Here is a 27457-nt window from a genome sequence, read left to right as displayed (position 1 = left end):
TGGAACTCATGGGCTACATATGCAGCCATGAAGAGGTAATGCATTTTCATTGCACATTCTGCAGACATGCTAGTGATCTGAAGCCTCTCTACAGCATCTAGTGAAATATAAGGACTGCAAATCCTTACAAATCACAAACCGTGGAACCATTTGCAAATAATTTTGCCATGTCCTCACTCTCCTGATCTTCGGAGCCTAAGGATTGTATCCCAATCATCATGTAAACGATCCATTATTTGTTCATTCTACTAAGAGTCTGCATTTGGACTTTGGAGAGACGCAGTGAGAAATTAAACTATTGAGGCATTATACATGTTTCCTCTGGGCAGTTACTTATTTGAACAGCTGCTAGAGAGGTACAAATCAACTTCAGAGCAGAGCCAGGTCTGGAGAATATGTACTTTGGGTTCTATTTTCTTTCTTTCTTTCTTTTCCCTCTCTTTAGTTTGAGGCGTGCACATGACCAACCTGCTTTCTCTTACTGGTAATAATTTCTCTAAATTAAAGGTCGCTGCAGTTTTTCAAACCTGCCAAGGGTCTGTTGTTGTACAGACCAACTACTGCAAGGAATCCAGGTTTTCAAATGTTAGTACTTAGTGCCAAATTATACTTGATGTAGGGATCTGAAAGTCATTTGTCAATCTGCAGGCTTTCTTTTGTTGGAGTTACTCATGAGGAGCACAGGTTTCCCCACTCCCCCAGGTCTTTTGTTTAGACACGGGGAAGAAAATGGTCATTTATTTTCATTCTGATGAAAGCTGACAAAGATGGTTTTTCAGTGGAGCAGCCGACATGCAATGGAATAACATTTTGCTCCGGGGGTTTTCATTTAGCACACTTCTGCTGTTTGCTCCCTTCTTTTAAAGCATAGGCTTCTCAGAAAGTTTGTTATAGTTGTTAGGGCTGCTTCTTTCTCTTTTATTTTCATTGATTAATCAGATGAACTGCAGTTGAGCAATCTATTTGTTCAATTTGCATATGGGTTAAAAAAGGAGAATAAATTAAATTCAGTTCACATTTAAAGAGAACCCACCTAATTTGCACTTTCTGGAACAATACATAATCCAAAACACATCCATCCTTCAACAGTCGTCCTTCTCTGAATTTTGCAAAGCTGTTCTCCAGCCATGTAATGTGTGGGGGAAATGCGTATACTAGGATAAAGGGTGCGTAAAAATGCATGTATTAATGAAAGTAGCATACAAAAATACATTATGTTAGGGGGGAAATGCTTTGCAGAGATGTATATATTAAGTAAAACTGCGCACAAACCTGTGCAAATGAGGATAAATTTGCATTTCAATGCTGACAAATTTTCACAAGGACTTTAAAAAATAAAATAAATACAGGCTAATTTGGAAATGTGGAGAACTGACTTTAAGACTGTAAAAATGAGAAATGAGAGAAACCAAAATGGATACATTCAGTCATCCCTAAGTGGAAAACAATATTTCCACAACAAGAGTAACAAAACTGTAAGAGGAACCATGAAAAAGCAACTGCTTCCATACCAATTTGTCTGTATAGCATGCTCAGGTCATTGGCTGATGTCCTTCTCTGGATAATACCTGCTCCATCTGAGGTGAGGATTATATCAACAAGGGAAAATGTTTTCCCTCAGTAGTTTCTTCAGCATATGACATCAATTTCTAGGATCTATGAGTTTATGAAAAACTTACAAGAGTTTCAGCAGAACTGATCAAATAAGTTTGTTTTTTATATATATAAAAACACCCAACAAATGTTATGTACTATTTGCTCCTTTGGTGACTTTAATCTTCTGTTTCTTAAATGGGTATCTTCTTCCAAAATGCAATTATTTCTGTCACTTGACACAAAGTTCATGTTTTCACCATAAACTGGTGTAATTTTTTTTCAAGTGGCTTATTTAAAGAAGGTTGTTTAAGGTAATACCATTAATTTGGGGTGCTCTGGCATATTGTGCTATCAATATGTTACCATACTTAAATGTACTTGCTAGGTACAAATAGGCCAAATGTAATTGTAGCATAGAGAATTGATCATAATCAGGATGTAATTTATTGTAAACGGTTTGTAATTTGCCTCACCATTTCCCTCTTCAGTTGCCATTTTACAGCCCCCTTGCTTTCTCAAGTAGTTTCAAAGTTTTTATTTCTCATTTTCTCACTCTGGTTTAACCTGTTAGGTCCCACCTGCTCTATACATTTAAAATAGTACCGTATCACTTCCAACAGTCATGGCTTCCCTCAAAGAATAATGGGAGCTGCTGAGACTTGATAGGACACCCCTTTTCCCCTCACAGAACGACAATTCCCAGAGTTCCCAAGAAGAAAAATTGAGTGCCAAACCGCTCTGGGAATTTCTCACAGGAGTATTTCCCTTTTTAAAAAGAAATTACTCATATCTGTATAGGTTAAAGCAGGAATGAGGAATCTGTGGCCCTCTAAATGTTGCTAGACTACAGGTCCCATCATCCCTGACCATTGGCCATGCTGACAGAGGCTGAGGGTAGTTCGAGTCCAACAACATCTAGTGGGTCATAGGTTTCCCCTGAGTTAGAGCATAAAAACAACCCAAACCTGACTTGGAGGACAAACATGCAAGTCCTGAATATATATATATATATTCACTGATTGGTTGCTTGATTGGTTAACTGACCGACATTAAAAAACAACAACATTTTAAAATATTGAATTTGGATCCAGGTGTGTTGATACAACTTTTGCTTCCTATATATTCTGGAAGGTATTGAGGCTTATCTATCTGACCAGCTCACACCTATCAGGCTGTCTGACTCACTGGTCCTGCTCTGGACCTCCCTCCTGGTGATTTTGCGTGTGTCCTTGAACTGGGACAATACATCTTGCCTTCCTGAATGCAGTATGGAGACTACTGTGTGCTTGGCCAGCTCCACTCTTCTGTGCCCATTTGTATGGCTCCACAGAGAGCTAAACTAGGCAGAGTGGCATAAAGGAAGAGACGGAGGCCATCTTGTCACAATATCAAGCTTCTGTTTTCAGCCATGGTAGGGGGAGGACTGGGTTGAAGGAGGAAGAAGAAAGGAAGGGAATATCTTGCTTCTAATGTTGAGTCCAAGCAAAGTCAAAGGACAAAGCTGCCTCAGAGCTCCAGAGGGCAAGGCCTAGCTGTTGCCTCCTCAGAGACTCGCAGCACCTGATCACAAAATGGTGGTCGTTACTCTCTGACCTCTTCTAGGAAAATGTGACAATGTCCTAAATCGGCAGACGCCACACAGCAGATGCCATGTATGAAGCAACCATCACTAGGTGGCAAATGCCAGAGGTACCATGGGTACAGGACACCCAATTTTGCCTACCACTGGTATGTGGCAACCGCAAGGCTACCCAAGGGGAAATGAGGCGGCCCTGAGGCTGAAAAAGGTTTCCGGCCCTGATCTAAAGAGTCTCTCCCTTGTAAGATCCAGAATCTAAAATGACCTGGTGACATTGCTGAATTTAGGTGCTAGCTTTTGGTGTTTCAAAGGGTTATAGTCCAAGTGGGTACGGTAGACAGACAGCTAGATAGCTAGCATCTGAGGTAAATGCCGAATAAATGTTTGGGTGTTTGTCTGTCTACAGTTGCATCTGAAGCTATTTCCAAGGCTACTGTCGCTTCCCTCCCACCGTCACAAATAAGAAAATTGCCTGGTATACAGGCAGGACAAGGAACAGATGAGCTTAATCGTGACTCCAAGGGAAGTGATTCCTAGAGGAACAGTGTCCAAGTGAACAGCTCTCCACCCACCTCTTTTTGCCTCCCCCCCCACCCCCGCTCCTGCTCACAGTGTTTTACAAGGCAGGGGGCAACCCAAGGGGATGCTTACTGGACAATTCTCTAACCTTAGGTTATCCACACAAAATACATATTGGGTGCTTTCCCTGGTAAAGAGACAGGCAGGCTGGAGAGTTTCAAGAGTGCTTTGGGTACCCAAAGGGTGTGTGTGTGTGTGTGTGTGTGTGTACGTGCTCTCAATGCGGTAGTGAGCAAATGTGGACTGTGCCCACAGGACTGGTAAGAAAGCACAAAATTGGGGAAAGAAAACTCACATTGATATGCTTTCTTTTTGGAAACAAAACATATATGCTTGCTGTTTCTAATGGATTGAAAGGCTTATTAAGCCAGGCTATGAGTGCAGCTCAGTAGTTATGCAATATTGTGAGTCTGATACTATCGTCGACATTGGTCTCTGTTTTTATTTAATTAACAAAAGTTATATACCAGTTGCAATAACAAGTGGTTTGCAATACCGTCTATTCGGTTAAATACCAGTAAAAAACAAACATTAAAAAACAAGTTATGTTAAATGTATATATATTAAATAAGATCAGTAGTTTTAAAACATTGATACCTACTAAAATCACGTGTCATGGTAGGCTTGCTGGGACAAAAAGTTCTTCAGCAGGCTCCAAAACAGCACAGTAAAGGCAGTGTAAGTGTACACAAGATTCATTTAGTTATTTTTCCATTGTGCCATATGGAGGCTGTGTACACGCCAAAGAACATGACTTTCCACCAAAGAATCCTGGGAACGCTCAATAGACATCCTACAACCCCCACATAAGCTTTGTGAAAGCAGAGCAGAATGAATGAGCGATAAGTGGATTATCAGGAGAAACCCTTTAAAATCAAGATCCAAGATGATTCAGAGTTTGCAGGCCACAATTCACCAATCATACAATGCAGCTGTTCCCACATATACCCTTGAATGTCATCCATAAGACTTTTCCGTGGCAACAGTGGCCAATACCAGGAAGTCTTAATATCAGTTTAAGGGACATATTGCAGAGAGAGAGAGGGGGGGGGGACACCTATCACTCCCATAAAGAATGATGGCATGATAAGGAAGGTGGAATTGGAGCAGAATGGCTCCGTTATAAACACCGTATAAAGCAAGAGACTGATGGCTTTTGTGTCACCTAAATATACTGCTGCCACTCTGCTTCCAGGAGCCATCCAGACAATTTCTCTTCCTTCTGGAGGCTGCGAATGGTGGGAGGTTTAATGTGCAATAAAAACAGGAAGCTAGCCAGCTTCTGTTGCCAGAGCAAATGCCTTGAGAGAACGCAGAGCTATACGGACACCATTGTCCTCAGGGGATTTTCCAAGACTATTAACGGCACTGCAGTCATGGCAAGCACAGGATATATACAAGAATTAATTTGGTAAATGGTCCCCAGGCTTAGGCCCAAATCTGTTCAAGTGTTGGGATGGGGGAGAAAGATGTTTGCGTTTTAACAAGAAACTGCAATTCTCTTAGTTTTATGATGCAGTTCTCCAACCCATACAATGTGTATACACAAAAAAGCATATATTAGATGGAAATGTGAATATGAGTGAATAATGTACAAAAGTGAATTATATCTTGGAAAAGGTGTTTGCAAAATTCCATATATGTATATTCCGTATATTAGTCAAAACTACATAAGAAATGTGTTTATCAGGAGAAATCACTAAGATTAAGAATTTTTGTGGTTTTTTATAATAAAAATAACTGCAAACTGCTACAGAAATGAGGCAAAGAATGGGAAAATGAGTAACAGAGTGAAACCATTATCTATCTGAATGTCAGGCTGAACCCTGCAACATAAGAAGCAATTGTGGAGAGGGAAGACTATCTGGATCTCCACAGTGCCTTTTCTTCAACTCAGCATAAGCAATACAACCAACCTTCACATCTAAATTAGGATGTGAATTTATACCCCAGTAAGATGTATGGGGTATAAATAGTAAAATTATCATTATGAAATAGGGGTCGGATAACTCCATACCCTCCATACCATTTCTCCAATGAAAATAGGGATGTCCTAAGGAAAAGTGGGACATTCCAGGATCAAATCAGAAACTGAGACAGCTTCTCTAAATACGGGACATCCCTGGAAAATAGGGGCACTTGGAGGTTCTGTAGGTTCCAACCCTTTCAAATAAAATGGCACACTGATTAGAAGATAAGGAATTGCACAGAATTTGTGCATTTAAACAGCATGTGTTTGGCAGGGGGTGCCAGTGTAGTGTCCTCCAGATATTGTTGTAATCCTGTTCACATCAGCCTCAGCCAACATGACCAATTGTCAGGGATGATGGGAATTGACCTGGAGGGGACCATGTTGACTATACATAATTTGTATTGCTTCAAATATTTCTGAAGTTGTGTAGCGGACCCCTTTTTCTCCATATAACCACACTTTATTTTTTAAAGTGTTCAACCATGCACAAAAAGAAACAATAAAAACACATTTTTTATTGGAAACTTACTCTGAATAGAAAATATGAATATTTCAATAAAAGGTTAATACCCAGAAGTTCTCCCAAGATATACAACAGTTTAAAAGGAATAGTTGGAACAGCTACAACCAATTAATGTGCTATCATGTCAATGCTATAATGGAATTGGGAGAGATGCTAACATGCAGTGGGGTAGCATGGAACATGCTCTTCCTTCTCCAAAATAGCTGTGGGGAAGGCTCCCTTTTACTCCTTAAAGCAGCCTAAATGACTGTCCCATTGGCAGACCTTTTTATTTCTTGCTCAGGTGAAATGTTTGAAAAATTGCATGAACAGAGCAATTTTGGCACTTTGGGTAGGAGCACAAAGTGTTAGCAAATTGTTCTGAAAGGCTCTGAAGTGTAACACTGGAATAATATTCTCTATGATAGTGTATGCATCCGCTTTTTAACCTATTTACATATTCACATAAAAAGCCATTGTGGTTATTGTCTAAAGGGGCCTATTTGGAGTGGGGAGGGGGGACGACACGCACAGTTTGTGAAATCATTTGTCAGGGAGCATACTTTAGCCACAGTAGTCAGAAAGAGCATGTCGCCACCCGGAGAAGGGTTTGATGGGAAGCTAGGCAAATGCAGTGAGTGGGGGCAAATTGAGAAAGTACAGTAATATATTTAGACATTTTGGGTGGTTGAACTTTTCCAGTCATAGAGAAAAGGCATTTGCTCGAAGCCTGTGGTGTATCCTGTGGTCTAGCCATTCAGGGCACATTTGCTTGAAAATAGGCCCTTTTGATTTCAGCAAAATGTATTTCCAAGTGATTGTGTCATGAATTGATGAAAAGACGTGTGTGACCCCACCCCCAAGATTAATATGTACGAGGATTTCCTGGTTCTCTGTAAAAGAAATGGCTCCCCATACATTAGAATTATCCACTGTGCCTAAGAAAATGTTCCCCTGCTTATAGGAAGCAATGAGGGTGACCACTTAAACATCGCAGGCACATGCACACAGGAAATGCATCACAAAAAAGTGGGTTCCTGTTTGCACAAAATGTGCATGGGCTAACATGTATAGATGTTTAGAAATAAAAAAAAGTACAGTACAGGTGGCGCTGTGGTCTAAACCACAGAGCCTAGGGCTTGCCTATCGGAAGGTTGCAATTTGAAACCCCATGATGGGGTGAGCTCCCATTGCTCGGTCCCTGCTCCTGCCAACCTAGCAGTTCGAAAGCACGTCAAAGTGCAAGCAGATAAATAGGCACTGCTCCGGCGGGAAGGTAAATGCCGTTTCTGTGCGCTGCTCTGGTTCGCAAGAAGCGGCTTAGTCATGCTGGCCGCATGACCCGGGAAGCTGCGCGCCGGCTCCCTTGGCCTATAGAGCAATATGAGCACTGCAGCCCCAGAGTCGGTCACGGCTGGACCTAACGTTCAGGGGTCCCTTTACCCTTTACCTTTACAGTACAGTGGTACCTCGGGTTACATACGCTTCAGGTTACAGACTCCGCTAACCCAGAAATATTACCTCAGGTTAAGAACTTTGCTTCAGGATGAGAAAAGAAATCACACAGCGGCAGCGCGAGGCCCCATTAGCTAAAGTGGTGCTTCAGGTTAAGAACAGTTTCAGGTTAAGAACAGACCTCCAGAACGAATTCAGTTCTTAACCCGAGGTACCACTGTACATCTCATTGAAGTGGGGGAGACCAGGTGACCGAGGTTCTAACTGTGGGTGGGAAACTTCAAGGCCCCTCTTAGTCTCCCTTCTTAAGGTTCCTAACAGTTGCTGCTAGCCATGAGGACTACGCTCTGCCTCCACAACTGGAGGCAGAAATGCTTCTGAAAATCAGTTGCTGAGGGAAAACGACACAGGAGGGGAGAGCATTCTTGTGCCCGAATCCTGCTTGCAGGGGTCCCACAGGCCAGCCACTGTGAGAACAGGATGCTGGACTAGATTGGCCATTGGCCTGATCCAGCAGGCTCTTTTTGTGTTCTTAAATTTGTCCATCTGGTCAGGTAATGGCACTGCCAGCAATGCTACAACAGACCCAGCAATGCAATCCACTCACATAAAGCTGTGTTTGTTTGCTTTTAAAGCCAGTTCTTGGCACTTCCAACGATCAAGAGAAGGAATAGGAACATAGGAAGCTGCTGTAAATAGAATCAGACCATCGGTCCATCTAGGCCAGAATTGTCTGCACTGACTGGCAGGGGCAATCCAGGACTTCAGGCAGGGATTTCTCCTGGCTCTACCTAGAGATGCCGGGGGACGGATCCTGGGGTCTTCTGCATGCATAGCAGATGCTCTGCGGTTACTACTGAACTATGGTCCTCCCACAACGAACATGCAATCAGTTATGATACTTGATTAGGGTCTATTCAAATAGCTGCACCTCCAACCAAATCAGCAGTGTCAGATCCTCCATTATGTGTATGATTCAATGGCCCTTGCTGTAATAGAGAACTACACACCTCTGGAGTGTATGAGCGATTCCCTTCAATGTCCAGCTCATTATTTAAAGCTTTGCTAGTTTGTAACGGCAGGGTGGAAATTAGATAGAGAAGCAGGTCTTCTAGCAGCTCTGGCTTATTTTCACCACTTAGGCTTTTTATCACTTTGGACAAATTGAAATGCTGCTCACCATTTGCATTGTACTAAAATAGTTATTCCCCGGGCAACAGATATGTCACGGTTTCCATGAAATCATGCAGATGCCAGGTAGTATTGTGGAAACTCTCTTGTTTTAGAGGACAGGTCTACTGTTATTTGCTGCCTCTTTCAGTGGGGTGGGACCTGTTAGAGCATTCTTTTTCATAACTAAACTAGCTCTCCCTCAGAACTCTCATGACAGGCAGGAAAAGGGGGAGGGATGATCAAAAAAATAACCCCCACGGAAGAGTAAGGCAGGAGGTAGGGGGACAGGGGTCTGGGCAGGTGCCAGGAGAGGTGTTGGTGGGTGCCATGGCACCCACAGGCACCATGTTGGAGACCCCAATTTTAAAACCTTTGGCTTTAAGTTACAGCCAAGTTACAGCACTGCCTGTGAAGGAACGAGTACAAATCTTGCCTTCCAAACCCCAGCCTCTTTTTAAAGTAACTCTAAAACTCATTTTTAAACGTCAGGATTTAAAAAGAGAAACCTTAAGCACATACTCACAAGCTGGTCACTAGCCAGCCACTCTGGAAAAGCCAGGCAGCTGCTGTAGGACTAATGCTCAGATGTCAACTAACTTAACCACATTACTTTCCACATAGTTCAAATGAGCTCTGCCTTCATTTGGGGGCCTATCTAGAACGGCACGCTTTTTGGAAAGCACCCTGAGAGAGAGAGATTGAGAAAGCATGGGGAAGGGTTGCCACACAGTGACAGAGCATCTGTTTTGAATGCAGAATGTCCCAGGTTCAATGCCTGGCATCTCCCCAGTTTGAAACCCTGAAGAACCACTGGATAAGGCTGGTCCCTGTCTTCCTTGACTGGTCCCCAGATTATAAACCATTACAAAACTGGCCAATTCTCCAAGAGACTGATTGCGGGGGGAGGGAGGAGAAACCTACCGCCTCTACACCTTCTATCAACTGCCAGAGCAGCCTTCCTCAACCTGGTACCCTACAGGTATTGTTGGACTCCAACTCCCAGCAGCCCCGGCTAGCATGACCAACAGTCAGGGATGATGGGAATGTAGTCCAAATCTGAAGGTCACCTGCTTGGAGGATGTATAATGATGACCCCATGTTTCTATTCCTCTGTGCTCCTTGAAGCAAGAGGACGAGGTTGTTTTGATGATGTGTGGGAGATGTAAATATTGGCAATGCTATCAAGCACAGAGCCTGGCATCCCACCCTTAATTGCCCACTTCCCTGTGGCCCAGTTGATTTTAGTCAGATGATACAGGTGTGACTGAAGGCATAGGTTGTTTTACAGTCTTTAAATTGTCAGAACCTTCAGGAAACACAGAGTGGTAATTCTAGAATCAATACTAAGAGACAGGTATTTTACACCTGCTGTGTGTATGTGTAGAGGGGTGTGTGTGTGTGTGTTTAAAGAAAAGCAACAGACACTAAAAAGGTTGCGCAGGGGTGGGGGTGGAAATACTACAACAATTGACAATCATACTTACTCAATCCCTTTTGCTGGGTATATTGACAGATAGCAGGGAATTGCAGTTCAGAGAGTCAGGTAAACCAAGGGAGGTGTAATAAAACCCAAAAAACATCTGGGTCTAAGTCCAGTGAGAGATGTGTTTGCGCTGAGATTGAAGCTTCTGTACAGCTTATATGACAGATAACAGACAGCGTTGCCAATCTCAAGCCAATTCATCTTCCATGACAGTGTGTGTAAGAAAGGGGGGGGAGGAGTATGTTTGGTGAAAACTACAAGACATCTGCTAAACTAGCATCAGGCAAAATGATAAGCCTTATGACCCAGGGCTCTTATCTGGCGCACCAGTGATCAGTATTTTAAGATTCGGCTCCAAGGAATCAATACATCAACCCAACCAGTGACACTTAACAACTGAGATCCAGGACAGGCAAAAGGGGGGAAATGGTAAAATGCATTCACACAGCATGTAGTTAAGCTATGGAAGAGGTAGCGATGGCCAACAACTTAGAAGGCTTTAAAGACAAATGCAAGGCAAATAAGACTAGCAATCAGGGGCAGATCTACATTTTGGGGGCCCTGAAGCTAGAACTGTTATGGGGGGGGTCCCTTCATGACCAGCGACGAGGTCTGGATAACCACTGCTACCTTCTTCAATGGGGTTGTTTACAACAACCTTTACAACATCTGTGCTACTGACTCTCAAAACTTCAGGATTGTTGAAATATATGCCACAACAAAAATTGTCCAATTTTGAGTTGTGTGCCTCAAATTGAGTCTAGCATTTTGGACTAAAGTTGCTTCCCGGGGCCCCTCCAGGATTAGAGGCCCTGAAGCTTTAAGCTTTGTTAGCTTCATAGCAGATCCACCCCTGCCAGCAATGACTACAAGAGATGATGTTCTCTGTTCTCTGCATCCACTGTATGTCTGAATGCCTGCTGCTGGGAATCCCACACATCCAGGTTTTTTCTTGCAGCTTGCAAGGAATCCTCAGCTTTCTTCACCAGATGACACTATGACTCAATGCTTAAAATAAAAAGTAGGCTCTAACTGTATTATCTTGCCCCCAGTTTATCACCCTTGAAAAACAACAACAAAATTATGTACCCTTTTTCCCATTGGTGTTCCAGCCCTTGGATCACTTAGGTTCCCCTTTCTCCAGCCAACAACTTCCTTTCCATCTCTGTAATATCTTTCCGAGATCACCTAACTATAATCACACAGTATTTGGAGTACAGTGGTACCTCGGGTTACAAACGCTTCGGGTTACAAATGCTACAGGTCACAGCCTCCGCTAACCTGGAAGCAGTACCTCGGGTTAAGAACTTTACTTCAGGATGAGAACAGAAATTGTGTGGTGGCAGCAGGAGGCCCCATTAGCTAAAGTGGTACCACAGGTTAAGAACAGTTTCAGGTTAAGAATGGACCTCCGGAACGAATTAAGTTCTTAACCAGAGGTACCACTGTATGGCTGCATCATTGATATATCTAAGAGCACTGCAAATGCGGGCAATTGGATTTATACAGTCCATTGAATTGTATTCACGTTTTCCTTCCCTCACACTCCCAAACCCTCTCCATTTGGTCCTGGGGGCTCTTTGCACCACTCTTTGCACCAGCCACACCTCTGCTCCCCAGGGCATGCACCTCAATGGCTCTGCTTTCTATCCTCCTTAAGAGTTTTTGCCTGGCTGGTATGTATCCTTGATGGAGCCTGGAAATATAGAGAAGTCATAAATTGTTCATTCTTCATTCTACATACAGTATTATTTTAATCTCCACCTCTTCCTTTATTTCATCACTATTGCTGCACACTGATATATTTTGAGCCAGCAAATTCGGAATATGTTTTGTTGCAGGGGAAGCAATCAGATGTCAATGACACGTGTGTGCACTACAAATACAGCTTGCTTACCTGGAAACCAATTCTACTGAAATCCATGGAATTTCATTCAGAGCAAACATATTTAGGATTAAGGTGACTTTTAGAGGAGTTGAAGGCAGTCAGAAGAAGGGAGCGTTCCAGCATTTAGTCATATATGTTGCTACAGTTCTTACTGTCAGAAAGTTCTTCCTGATGTTTAGTCAGAATCTCTTTTCTTTTAACTTGAAGCCATTAGTTTGGGTCCTACCCTCTGGAGCAGGAGAAAGCAAGCTTGTGCCAACTTCTATGTAACTTCCACACATTCATTTGAGATGACTAAGAGGTGCTTTAGTCAGTCAAAGTTCTATATCTTCTAGTTGACTTTACTTTATGTAATGAAACCGAAAAGGGTCAGCTCAGATTTTCATTCCAACTTTTACTTTCTGTTATTTATAGCCAACATTTTGCTTTCTTCGCAATCCCCAGTACAATGCCAAAATACTGTGTGAGGAAGAGAACGAAAAAAGCTTAAAGCATTTATATGTTCTTGAGTCAGTTTGTGCGATAGTGAATTTTGCTCTATACTTATTAAATGACTCATGTAGCTTGAGTAATAAATGTATGACTAAGCTATTCAAGTAGTCATTTGCTTTCTTTCTCCAAACCATGCAAAATTGGATAAAGGCATAGCACTGCTTAAAGGTGAACTATCTAGTTTTGCAAAACAACCAATGTGGCCTATGGGCATTTTTTCCCCCAGAACAACTGGCTTAGGGCAGAAGTCATGGTGTCCTGCAAATAACCCTAGTCAGAGCTCACCATGAGTTGGCTGACTCAACAAACCCGCCCAAGTGTTTCCCCAGAAGCTGGCAATGTACCATTATCATATTTACCCAATTACATCATGATATACTCAAGGTTATTTAGCTAAACAAGGTTAAAGAAAGTGTTTCTAGTACTAATATTAGGTTACTCCCACCACTTTCCCTGCTCTACTCTTAAACTGATGTGGCCCTGTAAGACAAGATAGAATGCTTGTCCCTCTTTGTACTCATAAAAAAATAGCATTGGATGGTATGTTCATTCAACATCAGCTGTGTGTTTTATTGCACTTCACTTCAAGGTTAACTAAGGAATACTTTTGTTTCATTGCTGTAAAGTTTGGACAGTGTGGCTTCAACTATCATCAAGCTGACAATTCTAGAACAGGCAAATCTCTCAGCAGGGAAGGTAAGCTTCCCATCAGGAGCACATCTACGGCTATGACTAAGCATGCAGATTGGACTAAGAAGCTTCCACTTGCAACCACCCATCTGTAGGTTGTCTCTCACATGCGACTTCCTTCTTCAGAGGCATTTAACTTGTATGCTTCACTTGTTTAAGCAAAGAAAAGTTGATGAAGTATTTGTTTATTAAACTTCTGTCCTGCTCTTCCTCCCAAAGTGGTAAACAATAACCACAGCAGTTTTTCCTCTAGTTTTGATATAAAGTGATAAAATGTTGGAAACCTTCAATTCTCTCTGCTTCAGTGGACTTCAAGTATCATGTAAAGGAAGTCAACATTATAATGAACCCAGACTTAGTATAGCTGACAATATTATTTTTGTACATACTAGTAATTCAGAAATGAAGTTGAACAATACTGACAATACAAAACCCTTTAAGATTCAATTTTTTATTCATACAAAACAAAAACAAATTTGCGGGGTAATAAAGGACATTCTAGTATTTCTGCTTCCAGCTAGCATTCTGTAACATTTCTCTGTTCAATATACAGCAGTCCCATCCCAGACCACAGCATCATTGAAAGCTATGAGGTTTCCATCTTGTAGCCGTGTTTTTCTAATTCAGCTCTGTAAAGTAAAAACAAAGCACACAAATTATTTAAATCCTGCGAAATGTTAGACACTCAATTCTTGCTTACATTAAAAAAACACTTGATTGGAACCAGACTAAGTTTCCACTGAGTATCAATGAGACCCAAGTGCCAGGAACTGTCTGGGCTCAACCCAACATGTATGTATATAATCTCTCAAAACATATTCTAATTACTCTTCCTTTTGCTTCTGAAAGAATTAGTATTCTGATGAAAAGTCTAATCACATAATATAAAATCCTTTTTATATTGGGTTGGATCCAGATTTAAGTAAGCTGCACTATGTTCCCACTGAAATGACTTCATTCAAGCTACAATCCTATATCCACTTACCTAGAAGGAGGCTTCATGACTGCACTGTCAGTTATAACTAACTTTTCACACTCATTTAAGTAGGACCCATGTGCAACTAACTTAGTCAGGATCCAGCTGTTTATCATATTTCTACCTGCACCAATCAATAGGAAAAGGTTGCTGTAAACAGTTCAATGAAATATGTATCTTGCTTCAGCTCTATGCTACTTCCTCCAAAACTTTCCTTCCCCCTCTACCTGTGGTTGCATCCATTCGCCACCCACCCCTGTCCCCTACTGAGTTGCTAAAGCAGACACAAGCAGCACAAGCTTTTGAGTTATGTTGTTTCAGTGTGCATGTATCTCCATCTTCTTTGCCTGAAGAAGCCACAAACCCCTCAAGGCCAAAGGGAGGCAAGGCATTGCTAAGCATGGAGCCAAGGTAACAAAAATAAGATATATGCAAAGAAAAAAACAATCTGAGAACAGGAAGTGTTATTTTGCAGATACAGTACATAAAGGAAAACAGATGAAGCAACTGAAATATGATCCAATCATTAAATGCTTTCTCCTCCTCTTCTTTCTGATGTATCTGGCATGGTTCTTCAGTTTGGCTATATTATCGATATCTGCTGTATAAGAAATAATAGTCAGTCCTGCAATTAACTTAAAACTGCTTTTTCAGACTGACAATAAGTGACAGCAACACAATTTTCATCTCAAAATTCAGCTGGAGATATTGAGCTTAACCCATTTAGAGCTGCTAGTACCTCAATAGTGATTAATACTAGTTGACACTGCAGCTATTTTAGTATGTGCACAATATGGCTAAATATCAGTAAAGTGACGCAGCTTGAAACTTAAAGCAACTGCTGATGTGCACAAAGTTCCATGTTACGTATGGGAGCCGCTACAAAATGTGATTTTGTCCAGCATGTCGGATCTGATTCTTGTTTGAGGGATTCTAGCCTGCAATTTTTTCACTATTTGTATATACTGAAAACTTTTAGATGACCTTAGCTGATTGGAGAAATCATCTTCCACATTGTCATCATCCCAATTGTCTTCCCACACATGTGCATCTTCATCTTCATCTAAACCAGCCCAGTCTGAAAAAAGGACACAGGACAAGTTTAGTTTATATATAGTTAAACTGTGAGCAAAACATTTCAGCAACTTGAATATCAGAAAGCTTCATTCCCTTTAATTGTGTTATAAATAGTTGTTTTTAACTGTTTTAACAATAATCTTCCTGCATTATTGTTTGGGAGACTGCTTTGAGGGATTTTTTTACAATTAAACAGTGTATCAATTTTATGAAATGAAATAAATAAATGCAACTTTAAGGATACAATTCAGAGCACAATGTAATTTCATGCCGCTCTTCTGTAAGTATGCAATATTTACTTCAGTTCATGCAGTAATATTAATGGCAAAGGTAAAAAATGAAAGTGAACAGTGGCTAAAACATGTATCTTGAATCTACCACTTTCCCAGCATCTTATACACACTTTATAAGATGACAGAGCTCCATTGGTATGAACTGAGATTATTTTAACGGTTAGATCTGGACCAAAGCCAAGACTCGTGGTTTGTAAATGCATGATTGGAGTCAAATGATAGAAGCACTTCACAGACTGATCCCCTTAAAAGGTCTGGCTGGTAATTTCTAGTCACAGATATTCCAAATTTGTAAGGCTGAACAGCTCTGTTCAAGGTGGAGGAAACGAGTAAGGTGAGTCAGTATCGGGCAACCTAGACAACACGCTAGGGTGAGGAAATGAGGCAAAGAGATAAGAGAGCAGCAAACTAGATGCTGTCTGGCCAAAGATCAGGCACTGGCCCAGGAAGCTTTTAAAAAAAGAGAGAGGTTGAACCCAATTAGGGAAAGGGCCCAGAGTTCTGTCCTGCTAGTAAGGAGTATTGAGAGGTCAGTCCCTATTCATATATTTAAACTCCATGGCTACTACTTCAATACCAGTTGGGACCCTAATACCAGGGAATTTGAAAAATGACATGTGAATAAGTTGCACATCAGATTTCATCACTGCAAAACAAGTGGGAGCTCAGGCTATTAAACCATGTGCTTTTCTCCTGACAGGCTTTCAAACCATTGGCACAAATGTGTAAGATTTGAGACACACAATGATAGATGCAGCGATCAAAGACCATGTATTGCTGTACATTTCTAATGCCATCTTTCATGACATAAAAGTGACCTGTTCCAGCAATGCTTTTCTACTGTTTTCCAAAGTAAAAACTGGCTTTTCAAATACATTTCTGATCTCTAGAACTCTAACCCACGACAATAAGTAAACCAGTCCTGTGCTTAAACAATACTGTGGCAACCTGATGCAAAAACACAGTAACTATGCTATGACAGTTCACGGGCTTTGTAACCAAAATACTACTATATAAGTTTCACATTTAGGTGGTGTTTTTCAAAAGACACAAGATATGAGCATTTCAGGGCTTTAACATTCTCGTTTACTATATAGCACATTGAGCTTTCATGCATTAAAAATATGAATAAAGTTAATCTTTTGATGATTCTGAAACAAATAAGTTATGCTCTCTGCTAACCAGCCTTGAGATGAGCAGACTCTCATCTTACAGTCTTTCCTCTCCCTGGAGTAAATACCATTCACTCCACTTAATCATGGCTGAGGGGTTTTGTTGGCACTTATGTTAACCACTGTCAACTTCTAAACATACATACTACAATTTAGGAATGGAAAAATCTAGGGTACAGTACTTAGATATATCTCTGATGTTTTATTCTGTTTTAAATTTTGCACATTGCAAGTTTCTGTTTTGTGCAAGTTGCTTATTTATTTTTCATAAATAAATGAAACTTACTGCCTAGCATGTTTCTAACCAAGGAGTAGACCTGCTTTGTTTTAACTGGGTTTTTGATAAAAAGCTTCTTGCAATTGACATTACTATAATATTAATGAACACAATAATGTCAGCAGAGTGCATTAATTCATTTTAGATCACAACAGCCCCTGTTCTAACAGATCAATCTCTGTTGAAACACTAAACATAGCAATGCAAAACATAACTTGCAACACATTCTTATTTCAGTAACTGAAATTATATGGATCACTGGTATCTTTGTAGCTACCATAATTTCTTGAAAGCAAATGGGTTGGGCTGAAAGACATGCTCACTAAAATTAATACGGTGTAAAATGCAAAACCCCAAGTGCATCCAGCTGTACAGCAGCTCGGGGGTAACACAATAGGTACTGATGGGGGTGGTGGGTAGGAGGCTTCTCCCCACCCTCAAACATTCCAAACAGACAACTAGTTTCCACATCAAAGTTCTGTGCAACTTGCAGCATTTGGAACATTAGCTGATAAAATGACCACCTCGCTTTGTGCTCCCTACTGATTAAACTTGCTGCACTATAAGCAGCAGTCATCTTCACAAAAACTGGGACAGAAAGCCTGTAACTATACATTATTCATGCAGCTAAAGGATGTTATTTGCACACTTGCAAATGTAAAATTATCATCCAGTGGTATTATTTTCCTTTCACCAGATAAAATGAAAAAATATAAAGCACTATGGGGATTTGAAAGTACTGTATCATTAATTAACTACAACATGCCCACGTTTCAAAGATCTTAAAACTACTTGTATAACACAGTTGTTAAGTTCTTCTACACTTAAAAGCCAACATATACTTTGTTTATTGCTCTAACATACCTAAGTAACTTATTTTTCACACTTCTGTACAATTTCCAAAAAATATTTAGCATGTGATGAATTCTTATAAGGAACACTGTACCACAATGGAATGTTTAACAAAAATAGAACAAATCAATTTCAGATGGTTGAATTTGAAAGGTAAGAATAAAATCACCCTTGAAATGTAGGGTGCTTTAATAAAAACATTCTTTGTGGAATGTTTCTTTCTCATATGTCAATATAACTTTGCATTGTGAAACTCTGTAACTGGAAGGTGCACTCCTGAAATTTAACACAGAAGTTTACTGATACCCATGCTATTATTATTCATACCTATACTACTAAAATTCTAAAGGCTCTTTCAGTTAGACTGCTGAAATAATATGAAGAATCAGCAGCTCAAGATTTTTATAGAAAAAAACTTTGCACTTCTCAGTGCTGAGCAACTGCAGCACAGCAAATGCAATTAAAGCAAAATGATAGTGGCACTGCTTTTAACACAATGTGCATGGCATCACGCTTTAAAATATATAACAAAGTTCAGCTACAAAGCAGAGATGTTTAAAAACATAATACTGCTAATAAATTGTATGAAACAGACTTTTTAAAAATCCGCTACATAGTTTTGCTGAGCTATACAATAATACAGAAGCCTTATTTAAGGTCAGCAGTATCCACTGTTTGTGCAATCCTGTTTTACTGTTGAAAAAGAACCACCAGCACCACAGCAGATCAGCAACAGCAACGAATCAACCAATCATATTCAAATGTAATAGAAACATAATAAAGTTGAGCGAGTACTGTCTGAAACCAGAATCTGCATTTCTGGTCATTCAGCAAAGACTGAGGCCCTTGGTTTCTGAGTCTGCCACAATTTACTGGAAGCAAGTTCTATAAATGAACAGGGCTTTCTTCCTGGCTATTAAAGGGGATAGTAAATATGGTGTTCTGAATACGCAAGAGTGACCATTATTAAACAGCTGCTGCTAAATGTTTAACACACATTGGCTGGCTTTCTGTACATGCCATCACGTCTATTGAGCAAGGATAGCATCTTTGTTCACCAGGTGAGAGATCTTGGTCCTACCAACTGTACCCAGGAAAACAGTCGGATCACATCCCTGTTTAGCCCAAAGTGCACAAGCGGAGAGAAATCCTCCGAATGGTACACGCGTTTTAAAGCGGTCCAAAACCTGGCCAGCCACCTGTCACGCCTCAAGAAACCTGATGTTTCTTCCACACGGAATGGGGGGGGGGGGGACGATGCGGGTGAGACAGCCAGCCAGGAACTCGCGCTGCGTAAACACACCGCACATGGCATTCTTTCTTACTTACTTACTTACTTACTTACACACACACACACACACACCCGCGGGGCAAAGCATTCTGGGAACTATAGTTCGATGCTGGGAACTGCAGCTCTGAGGAGTCACGTGCTTCAAACGTGTGGGCAGCCTCAGGCGCGAAAGGGATGCTGGAAGATAAGGCCCCGAGGCCGCAGAGGCTCCTACTCGGGAGCAACCAAGCCCCAACTGTGAGGAGGGGGGCCCCTCTCGCGGGAACAGCGCGCGCGCACACACACACGCACACACACACAAACACAGAGGCGTGCTTGAGGCCTAGTTTTCAGCCTCCCCGCCCCCCACCAGGCAACAGCGCACAGTCACCGTCCTCGTCCCTAGGCCCGCCCCCGCTCCACGAGCCGCTCCCCTCCTGGGTTCAAGGCTACCTTCGGCCGGGAACTCCTCGAACTCGTCGTCCTCCTCCAAGAGCCCCAAGTCGACGGGCTGTTTCTTCTCCGACATCATCGGCCTTGCGCCGCTCTAGAGCCCGCCAGCGACTCCCACTCTATTGCTCCCCGCTGGGAATGACGGGACGGCGACGGAACCGGGAGGCCGGCCGGCAAGCGAGCGAGCGGGCGGGCGGAAGGCGCATGCGCCTTCTCCCGCGCGGCCTAGCCGCTCTAGCCGCCGACGTCGCTCGCGAGAGCGTATCGGCGTCATCCCACCCCCCACAAGCGCGCGCTGCACGCTCTTCGTCCCGCGTCACGGCGGTTTATTTCGCGTCCAGCTCGTTCTTTGTGTTTAGTTACCTCGGCGGGGATGTGCAGGGAGGGGGTTTGGGCGCTTTTCTTTTCGGAGGGAGGGGGCAGAGGCAGTGGGGGAAACGAGCCAGGGCGTGAGCGACAAAAGCACGCAATGCAATAAACTACATCCTACGTCAATATTTGTTTGTGCCATTCTCAGTGGCGTAGCGTGGGGGGTGCAGGGGGGCCGGCCGCACCGGGCACAACATCTGGGGGTTAGGGTTAGGGGGCGCAAATTCACGGGTTAGGGGGCGCAAATTACTTACCTTGCCCCGGGTGCTGACAACCCACGCTACGCCACTGGCCATTCTTATCCCGCCTTTCTGCCAAACAAAATGGGATGGTGCCCATTGTTCCCCACTTCCATCCTCACAACAACCCTGTGAAGTAGAAAGGTGCTGGCTAACCCATCTTGGCTGTGAGTCCTGGAAGACCTGGCAGGCCTTTCCCCCACATAGCCCAGAAAGGCCTTGAATGACTCCAGCTGCAAAAGTTGATGCTGCTGAACAGACTCTTGGGCTGAGGTGTTGTTGTTTGGAAGCGGGGGTTGTTGCTGTTTTCTGATATTAATTTCTTGGTATGTTGATTTTTAGAACCTTACTATTTAATTGTTCGTTGGGTTGTGTGCAATTGTGAAGGAGTTGTGTATGTTTAGCCTGGAAAAAAGGAGATACAATAATAGTCGTTTCCAAATCACTTTAAGGGCCTGTGAATCAAGCTTGTTTTCCCTTGCTCCAGAGGGCAGGACTCTAACCAAGGGCTCCAAGTTACAAGAAAGGAATATTGCTCAAAAAAAGATATGCTGATATGCCTAGATTAAAATGTGAAGTACTAGATGGAAAAAATTAGTAAGGAAAGATAATAAGAATATATAGATGATTTGAGAAGATTGTAGAATGCAAAGATTATTGTAAATTGTATAATGTGGAGGAAATCGAGTGGGGGTGGGAGGAAGGAGAAAAGAATAATACAATGGATTGAGGAAATAGAAATGTAAATGTATGGTAGGATGGGGAGGAAATGGTGTTGCCTTTGGTACATCTGTATTGTAATGTAATATGTGAAAACCTTGCAAGTTTGCCAATGTGTCTCCAAGTCCTCCGAATAAAAAAATTCCTTCCAGTAGCACCTTAAAGACCAACTAAGTTAGTTCTTGGTATGAGCTTTCGTGTGCATGCACACGAAAGCTCATACCAAGAACTAACTTAGTTGGTCTTTAAGGTGCTACTGGAAGGAATTTTTTTATTTTGACTATGGCAGAGCAACACGGCTACCTATCTGTAACAAGTCCTCCGAGTTCACTCTCGGGCGGGGGTGGGGGAGATTCCGACTAAACATCAGGAAGAACTTTTCTGACAGGATGAGCTGTTTGACAGTGGAATGGACTCCCTCAGAAGGTGATTGACTCTTTCATTGGAAGTTTCTAAACAGAAGTTGGATGACCATCTGTTGTGGATGCTTTAGTTGAGATTCCAGCATTGCAGGGAACTGGACTAGATGATATTCGGACTGCCTTTCAATTCTACAATTCTGTGCATCTCTGAAAATATACGCTTACAGGTATTCAAGATAAAGGAACTCAGTCCTCCTTTGCACGTAGTCACCCCCTTTCTGTTTTCCCCCTTCTTCTTATCACTTTAGAAAGAATCCTGAACAACAACAATGAAACAGTTTTACTACGACTGATGTATTTCTGAAGATTTAGTTGCAACAACGATGTGGATCTACATCAGTTGAAGAACATTGTACTAAAATGTAACTGCTATTCAAGTACCTGATTATGTATACAAGCCACATAACACAGCAAAGCAAAACATTTTCCTTGAAGATTTTTCTGCATCCCACACAACTGAGTTCTCTCTCTCACTCTCTGTTGGCATGACAGAATGAACATGTGTTGCCAAAATATAGGGGAATAAAGGATGGCTTCAGATGGCCTATTGACAGTAATTAGATAGCACGCTCACAACACTATCCCCTTCTTAAAGATGGTCTGGTCCTCAGAGCTTTTGGAGCAGAGCAATCCTAAGCATTTTTGCTCAGAAATATTTTGGGACTTAGTACTCAGAAAGTGTGTTTAGGTTGGATTACAGCCTCAAAGGGGGCACACAGCTTTCCCTTGTATCTTGGGTTCATTTCCACCCTCAAATACCCACTTTTAAGGCCCTTTGTGGAAAACCTTTGTGGAAAACCATACTGACTCTCCCACAGCATTTAAGGTAATCTGTAAATGTAATCTTTTATGATGACTTTAATTTTCTATAATCTATGTAAAATTTAGTGCTCCCATCCTCCTTTGCCAGGAGAGGTCCAAAGGCTGCTGGAAGGTTCAATTATTTCCTGCTGGATTTCATGGTTTGCTGGCAAAGCTCTTTCTGATTTGCAACAGGCAGCCTGTAGGGCACATGTTTTACAAAGTGCCTTTTCCTTCATATTATTATTACTATTGCTTTCAAAATTAGTTTACAAAAGAGTTTACAATATAAAGAGGCGGAGAAAACAGCAAGGAACATCCTTGTAATAGTAAGGAATATAGTAGACTAGATAAACTAAAATGAAATCATCAAGATTAAAACACATACCAAAAAGAAAGAAAGAAAAGAACTCACAAGATAAGAACTGTAATTGGACAGAATGATTTTATTTATTTTTGCTAATTTTCTTAATTACAATTCTTAGAGACCCCAAAAATGGTTAACATTATAAATTATCTCCCATTAGTTTTAATTCCTTTTTTTAAAAAAAGCTCATTCTTGTTCGAAATCTTTAAAACCTTTTTCTTCTTGCTTTACCCATAAAATCAAAGATATCTTGTTCAGTGTTGCAAAATCCTCCATTTTGATTTGCCATATTTAATAGTCTATATTATTTTAATGAATGTTGAATGTTATTTTATTTGCATAGTGTATATTGTATTATGCATATTGCCTGATTTATAGGATGTTAGCCACTCTGAGCCCGGCTTTGGCTGGGGTGGGCGGGATACAAATAAAACGTTGTTGTTGTTGTTGTTGTTGTTGTTGTTGTTGTTACAGTCAATGGGACTCTTTCTTTTTCCAGTACTTTGTGTAAAGTATCCTTTCCGTTGCAAACATATAAAATAATTATCTTTATCTAAGAACCAGCATCTTCCAAAAATGTTAATAAAAATACTCTAGGGTTTAAACATACAGTATGCCCACATCTTAAAGGTAAAGGTAAAGGTACCCCTGCCCGAACGGGCCAGTCTTGCCAGACTCTGGGGTTTGTGCGCCCATCTCACATCTATTGGCCGGGGGCCAGCGCTGTCCGGGGACACTTCCGGGTCACGTGGCCAGCGTGACAACGCTGCTCTGGCGAGCCAGAGCCGCACACGGAACGCCGTTTACCTTCCCGCTGGTAAGCGGTACCTATTTATCTACTTGCACCCGGGGGTGCTTTCGAACTGCTAGGTTGGCAGGCGCTGGGACCGAGCAGCGGGAGCGCACCCCGCCGCGGGGATTCGAACCGCCGACCTTTCGATCGGCAAGCCCTAGGCGCTGAGGCTTTAGCCCACAGCGCCACCCGCTGCCCACATCTTACACACATTTAAATTGTGTGATTTCAGCCATATGCGGTTGAAGGCAGGCTGGTTGAATTTTCACAAGCCAAATCCAAACCAAGGGAAAGATCTTAAAAGCTCTTTTTGTGCCGGGTCAGAGTGGGATTACCTCGCACAGAAAGCACTTTTAAACTCTGCACCTTGATTAGAGGGCAAGGCCCACTCAGTGTGCTGGCTGTGGGATGCTCTTGCAAGATCTCTTGCAGAGACCTTAAAACCTTTTTGCATTGGGTCTGCTTGGGTGCTTTTAAGCTCTCCGACCTGGTAGCCAATGGAGGGCTGGAAGGGTTGAGTATGGACAGTTTTCACATATATGTGGAACCCTTGGAACTGGAATCCTGTGAAAGATGTGAGCATATACTGTATTCCATATTCCAAACTCATTTGACTATTTCATGAAATCTCCTGCCAATAATTCTTTGTCACAGAACAGGTCCAATAAAAACAATTAGCCCTATCTAGTCTGCATTTGCTGCTATTCTAGATCCTAAATCATCTAGTACAGTGGTTCCCAATTAGGTAAGTATTTTGAACCCCCTTTTCCCCCCCAAAAGCCAAGCCATGGACCCCCTACCTTTGAAAAATGTGAATGGTGTCACAGACCCCCTGGGTGGGTTATGTGTACTCCCTGGGGTCCATGGGCCACCAATTGAGAACCCCTGGTCTAATAGGTTAAGTACCAATCGTCCCAACGTCCTATTAAAATTAACAGTGTTGTGGATTCCTTAATACTTGACCAAGTTTATTGTCACGTATCAGCAGAAATTGCTTTTCCAGTCATTAATTCCCATTTTTCAAGTAAAACTGATTAAACTCTCTTCTTCTCTATAAAATGGGGGAGGAGGGGGAGGATATGAAAAGCACAGCCTAGATACATTCCGTCAAGTGTCACCCACGGGCATGAATGACAAGCAGCAGAATGGTGGTGGACGCCACCCCAGTCTCTAAGTGGTGTGAGATTCCATAGGTTCCAGGCACTTACCTCTGGATATAGGGCGGTATATAAATTAAATTAATAATAACAATATCCAGGTTTCGTGTTTCCTTCAGAATGAGGTGCAGCATATATCTTTTTGATGTATGGTTTATTTACACATATATACAACCTGAGCCTACAATGGAGGGCTTCACAGCATTAACACTCCAAGAGGGTCTTGCTTTTCTATAGTCACAGCTTTGCATTCTATCAGAAATCAGGCATGGCTCTGACTCCCTGGCTTCCCAACCTATAGCTTGCTTCCAGCTGACATAGCTCAACTCTCCCCTCTGCCCTTTGTCTTTCTAACTACCAGACAATTAAGGAAGGGAAGCACAGCCATTTGTCCTCTGGCACAGAACTGATTTCTTTGTTGCCTTAACAACCCACACTTAGTCCAGTTCCTCACCAGGAAGCTAGCTTGGCTATTCCAGGAATTGCTTAGATTTTAACACTTGCTGAATCTAGGAATTAGAAGGACTTTGGCATACAGCCTAGCCCCACAAAACTCAATAGCATTGAATATCCATGTCTGGAAAGCAGAGAAAACGCCAACAAAGGAAGAATGGCAAGTCAAGCTTATGGACTATGTGGAACTGGCTAAGCTGACAGAGAGGATACATGAGAGAGACAACATCGATTTCAAAAAGGAGTGGGAACCATTTATAAACTATATAAAAAGACAGTATACGATTTGGACCCACTGGCAGGTTTTGACTAAACTTTCACAACTATGTAAGAGGTAAAAGCCAGCAGGGTATATAATTTGTTTAATAAATCACTATGGAAATACGGGGGGAGGGGAGAAATCTGATTTGAAGAAAATTTGCTGTTACAATTTGGAAAATTCAATAAAATTATTTTTTAAAAGAAAGAATATCCATGTCTGAAAAAGAATGGGAATGTGTGGCAATCAATATGTTAAAAATGCATATCTGGGAAAGACAAATTTTTAATGAGTTCTTTGGAGTATAAAGCCACGATCTGGAATCACCCTAGACTTATTGCTCTTGGTCTCACCATCAGAATATCCTTTTTGTTAAAACCATTTGTCTTTGAACCGTGGTGACTGTGGCTTGTTAAGTGTGGGTGGGCAGTGGCATCCTTCCTGCAGTGGTGGAACTGCATTTTTGGGAGGGCGTAGGGCAAAGTTAGAGAATCTCCAGGTTTGCAGTGTTTGCCCCTATAACTCTGAACACCCCAAACCTTGCTGCCTTGCCCCACCCCATCCCAACAAGTCAATTGAGAGACTCACGTCACAAGCCACTGCTGCCTTTAAATGTTTTGTGATAGTAAATGACATTCATTTAGCATTATATTGTAATATAATTGATATTTCTCAGCTTTTACATTGTTTCCCCATTTTATTTGGTTGCGAGTTACTTCCCTTTGTTGCCCAGGTTCTGTATCCTAATGCCACAATCTGCTACAATGTGAAGTTAAGCCATGATGCCTAATTTTATTTTTGGCTTCTGCAATCACAGTGCTTGCCAGGGAGCATGAGCTAAATCCACACGAGAGGTTAGCAACAGAAAGGGTCATCAGATGTCAAATATATCTATCGCCGTATCCCTCTCACTTTTCATAAATGTATTCTACAGTTACAAAACCAGAGGGTAACTGATTGGGTCTGGTCAGCTACCTACCGGTACTTGTGGTGCCTGCAGTGAGTGAGATTTATCACTTTAAAATGAAGTTGGATTCTGCAGGAGTTTGTTGAATTGGAGCACTGAAGAAAGGAATCATATTTTGCAACAACTTTCTATATGATTGAAGGCGCTTAAAGTGAATGCTTGCTTCAGAAATAATTGACACTCTCCATACTACTTCATAAAGAAACATGCCTTGCATTTTCCAGCATGGGACATACATTATAGCTTTTGTTTCTTCTTCAAATTCTGTTCCACTGATTAAACTGAATAGGACCTGGGATCTTTTAACTGTACAGGGTCAGCTGTGTACATTGAGAACCAAAGGTGAGAAGGTTTTGATTGGTGAAAGAGTTTAGCATGCAGCATAAAGACCTTGGCTTAGGGTACTAACACTCAAAATGTATTAATATAAAAAGCCCTTAAAAACCCCAATTCCAGGATATATTTCGCTAGCAGCCTTGAATAATATGATCTAAGGCAGGGATGGGTAGACTTCAGACTTGTGAGTTTCTTTCTACTCTGGTTTCTTTCTTTTTTAAAATTTTACTAAAAACCCCAAGTATAAATACATACACTTAGAATTAAATAGCCCTTGACTCAGGAATTTGAGTATCTGAACTGAACTCAGCTCATAGTCCTTCCATAAAAAATACACATTTGGATACCTCCCCAGAACCAGCAGTGGGTTTGTTTGGTTTTTCATTTGGCAATATGCTTTATGGTGGAGAAACTCATTTTGTTGTTGCCATTGTTTTTTAAAAAAGTGTGTCAGAAATTCTTGCTAATCTACTTCAAATCACCCAGACATCTACCAGTGAATCCCAATTTACTTTCTGCCCCTCCCTGATCAAAGGCATCAAGGACACATGGAATTCATATAGAATTGTGTGAACTTAAAGGTATTATGTCAGTCAACACAAACCCTTTGGAGTGCCTAGAATGACTTGATATATACATATAATCACTTGTTTTCTTTTTAACACACACAAAATGCATTTATCAGTTGAATGTTATTCAGCTGAATGTCACCAGTTGTTTATTACTTTATTTATTCATTGTTATTATTTTTAAAGGAACACAACACCCAAAGAGGACTGTAAAGTCACATTTATT

The 27457-nt window shown here is 41.6% G+C and overlaps 1 protein-coding gene across 1 annotated transcript; it reads right to left on the bottom strand.

Moving 5' to 3' along the window:
* Window positions 1-13844: 13844 nt before the first annotated feature.
* SEM1 (SEM1 26S proteasome subunit) lies at window positions 13845-19980 on the bottom strand. The gene is made up of 3 exons (XM_082193261.1): window positions 19780-19980; window positions 15370-15463; window positions 13845-14038 (listed from the first exon to the last, which is right to left on the bottom strand). Exons 1-3 carry the CDS (start codon window positions 19856-19858, stop codon window positions 13996-13998), a joined length of 216 nt encoding a protein of 71 aa, XP_082049387.1. The 5' UTR covers window positions 19859-19980; the 3' UTR covers window positions 13845-13995.
* Between the last annotated feature and the right edge of the window lie 7477 nt (window positions 19981-27457).

The sequence above is a fragment of the Podarcis vaucheri genome (genome assembly GCF_965113315.1).
Source record: "Podarcis vaucheri genome assembly, chromosome: 12".
NCBI classification, from domain to species: domain Eukaryota; kingdom Metazoa; phylum Chordata; class Lepidosauria; order Squamata; family Lacertidae; genus Podarcis; species Podarcis vaucheri.
The sequence above is the reverse complement of the archived record's forward strand: the minus strand, read 5'-3'. Positions and strand labels throughout refer to the sequence as shown.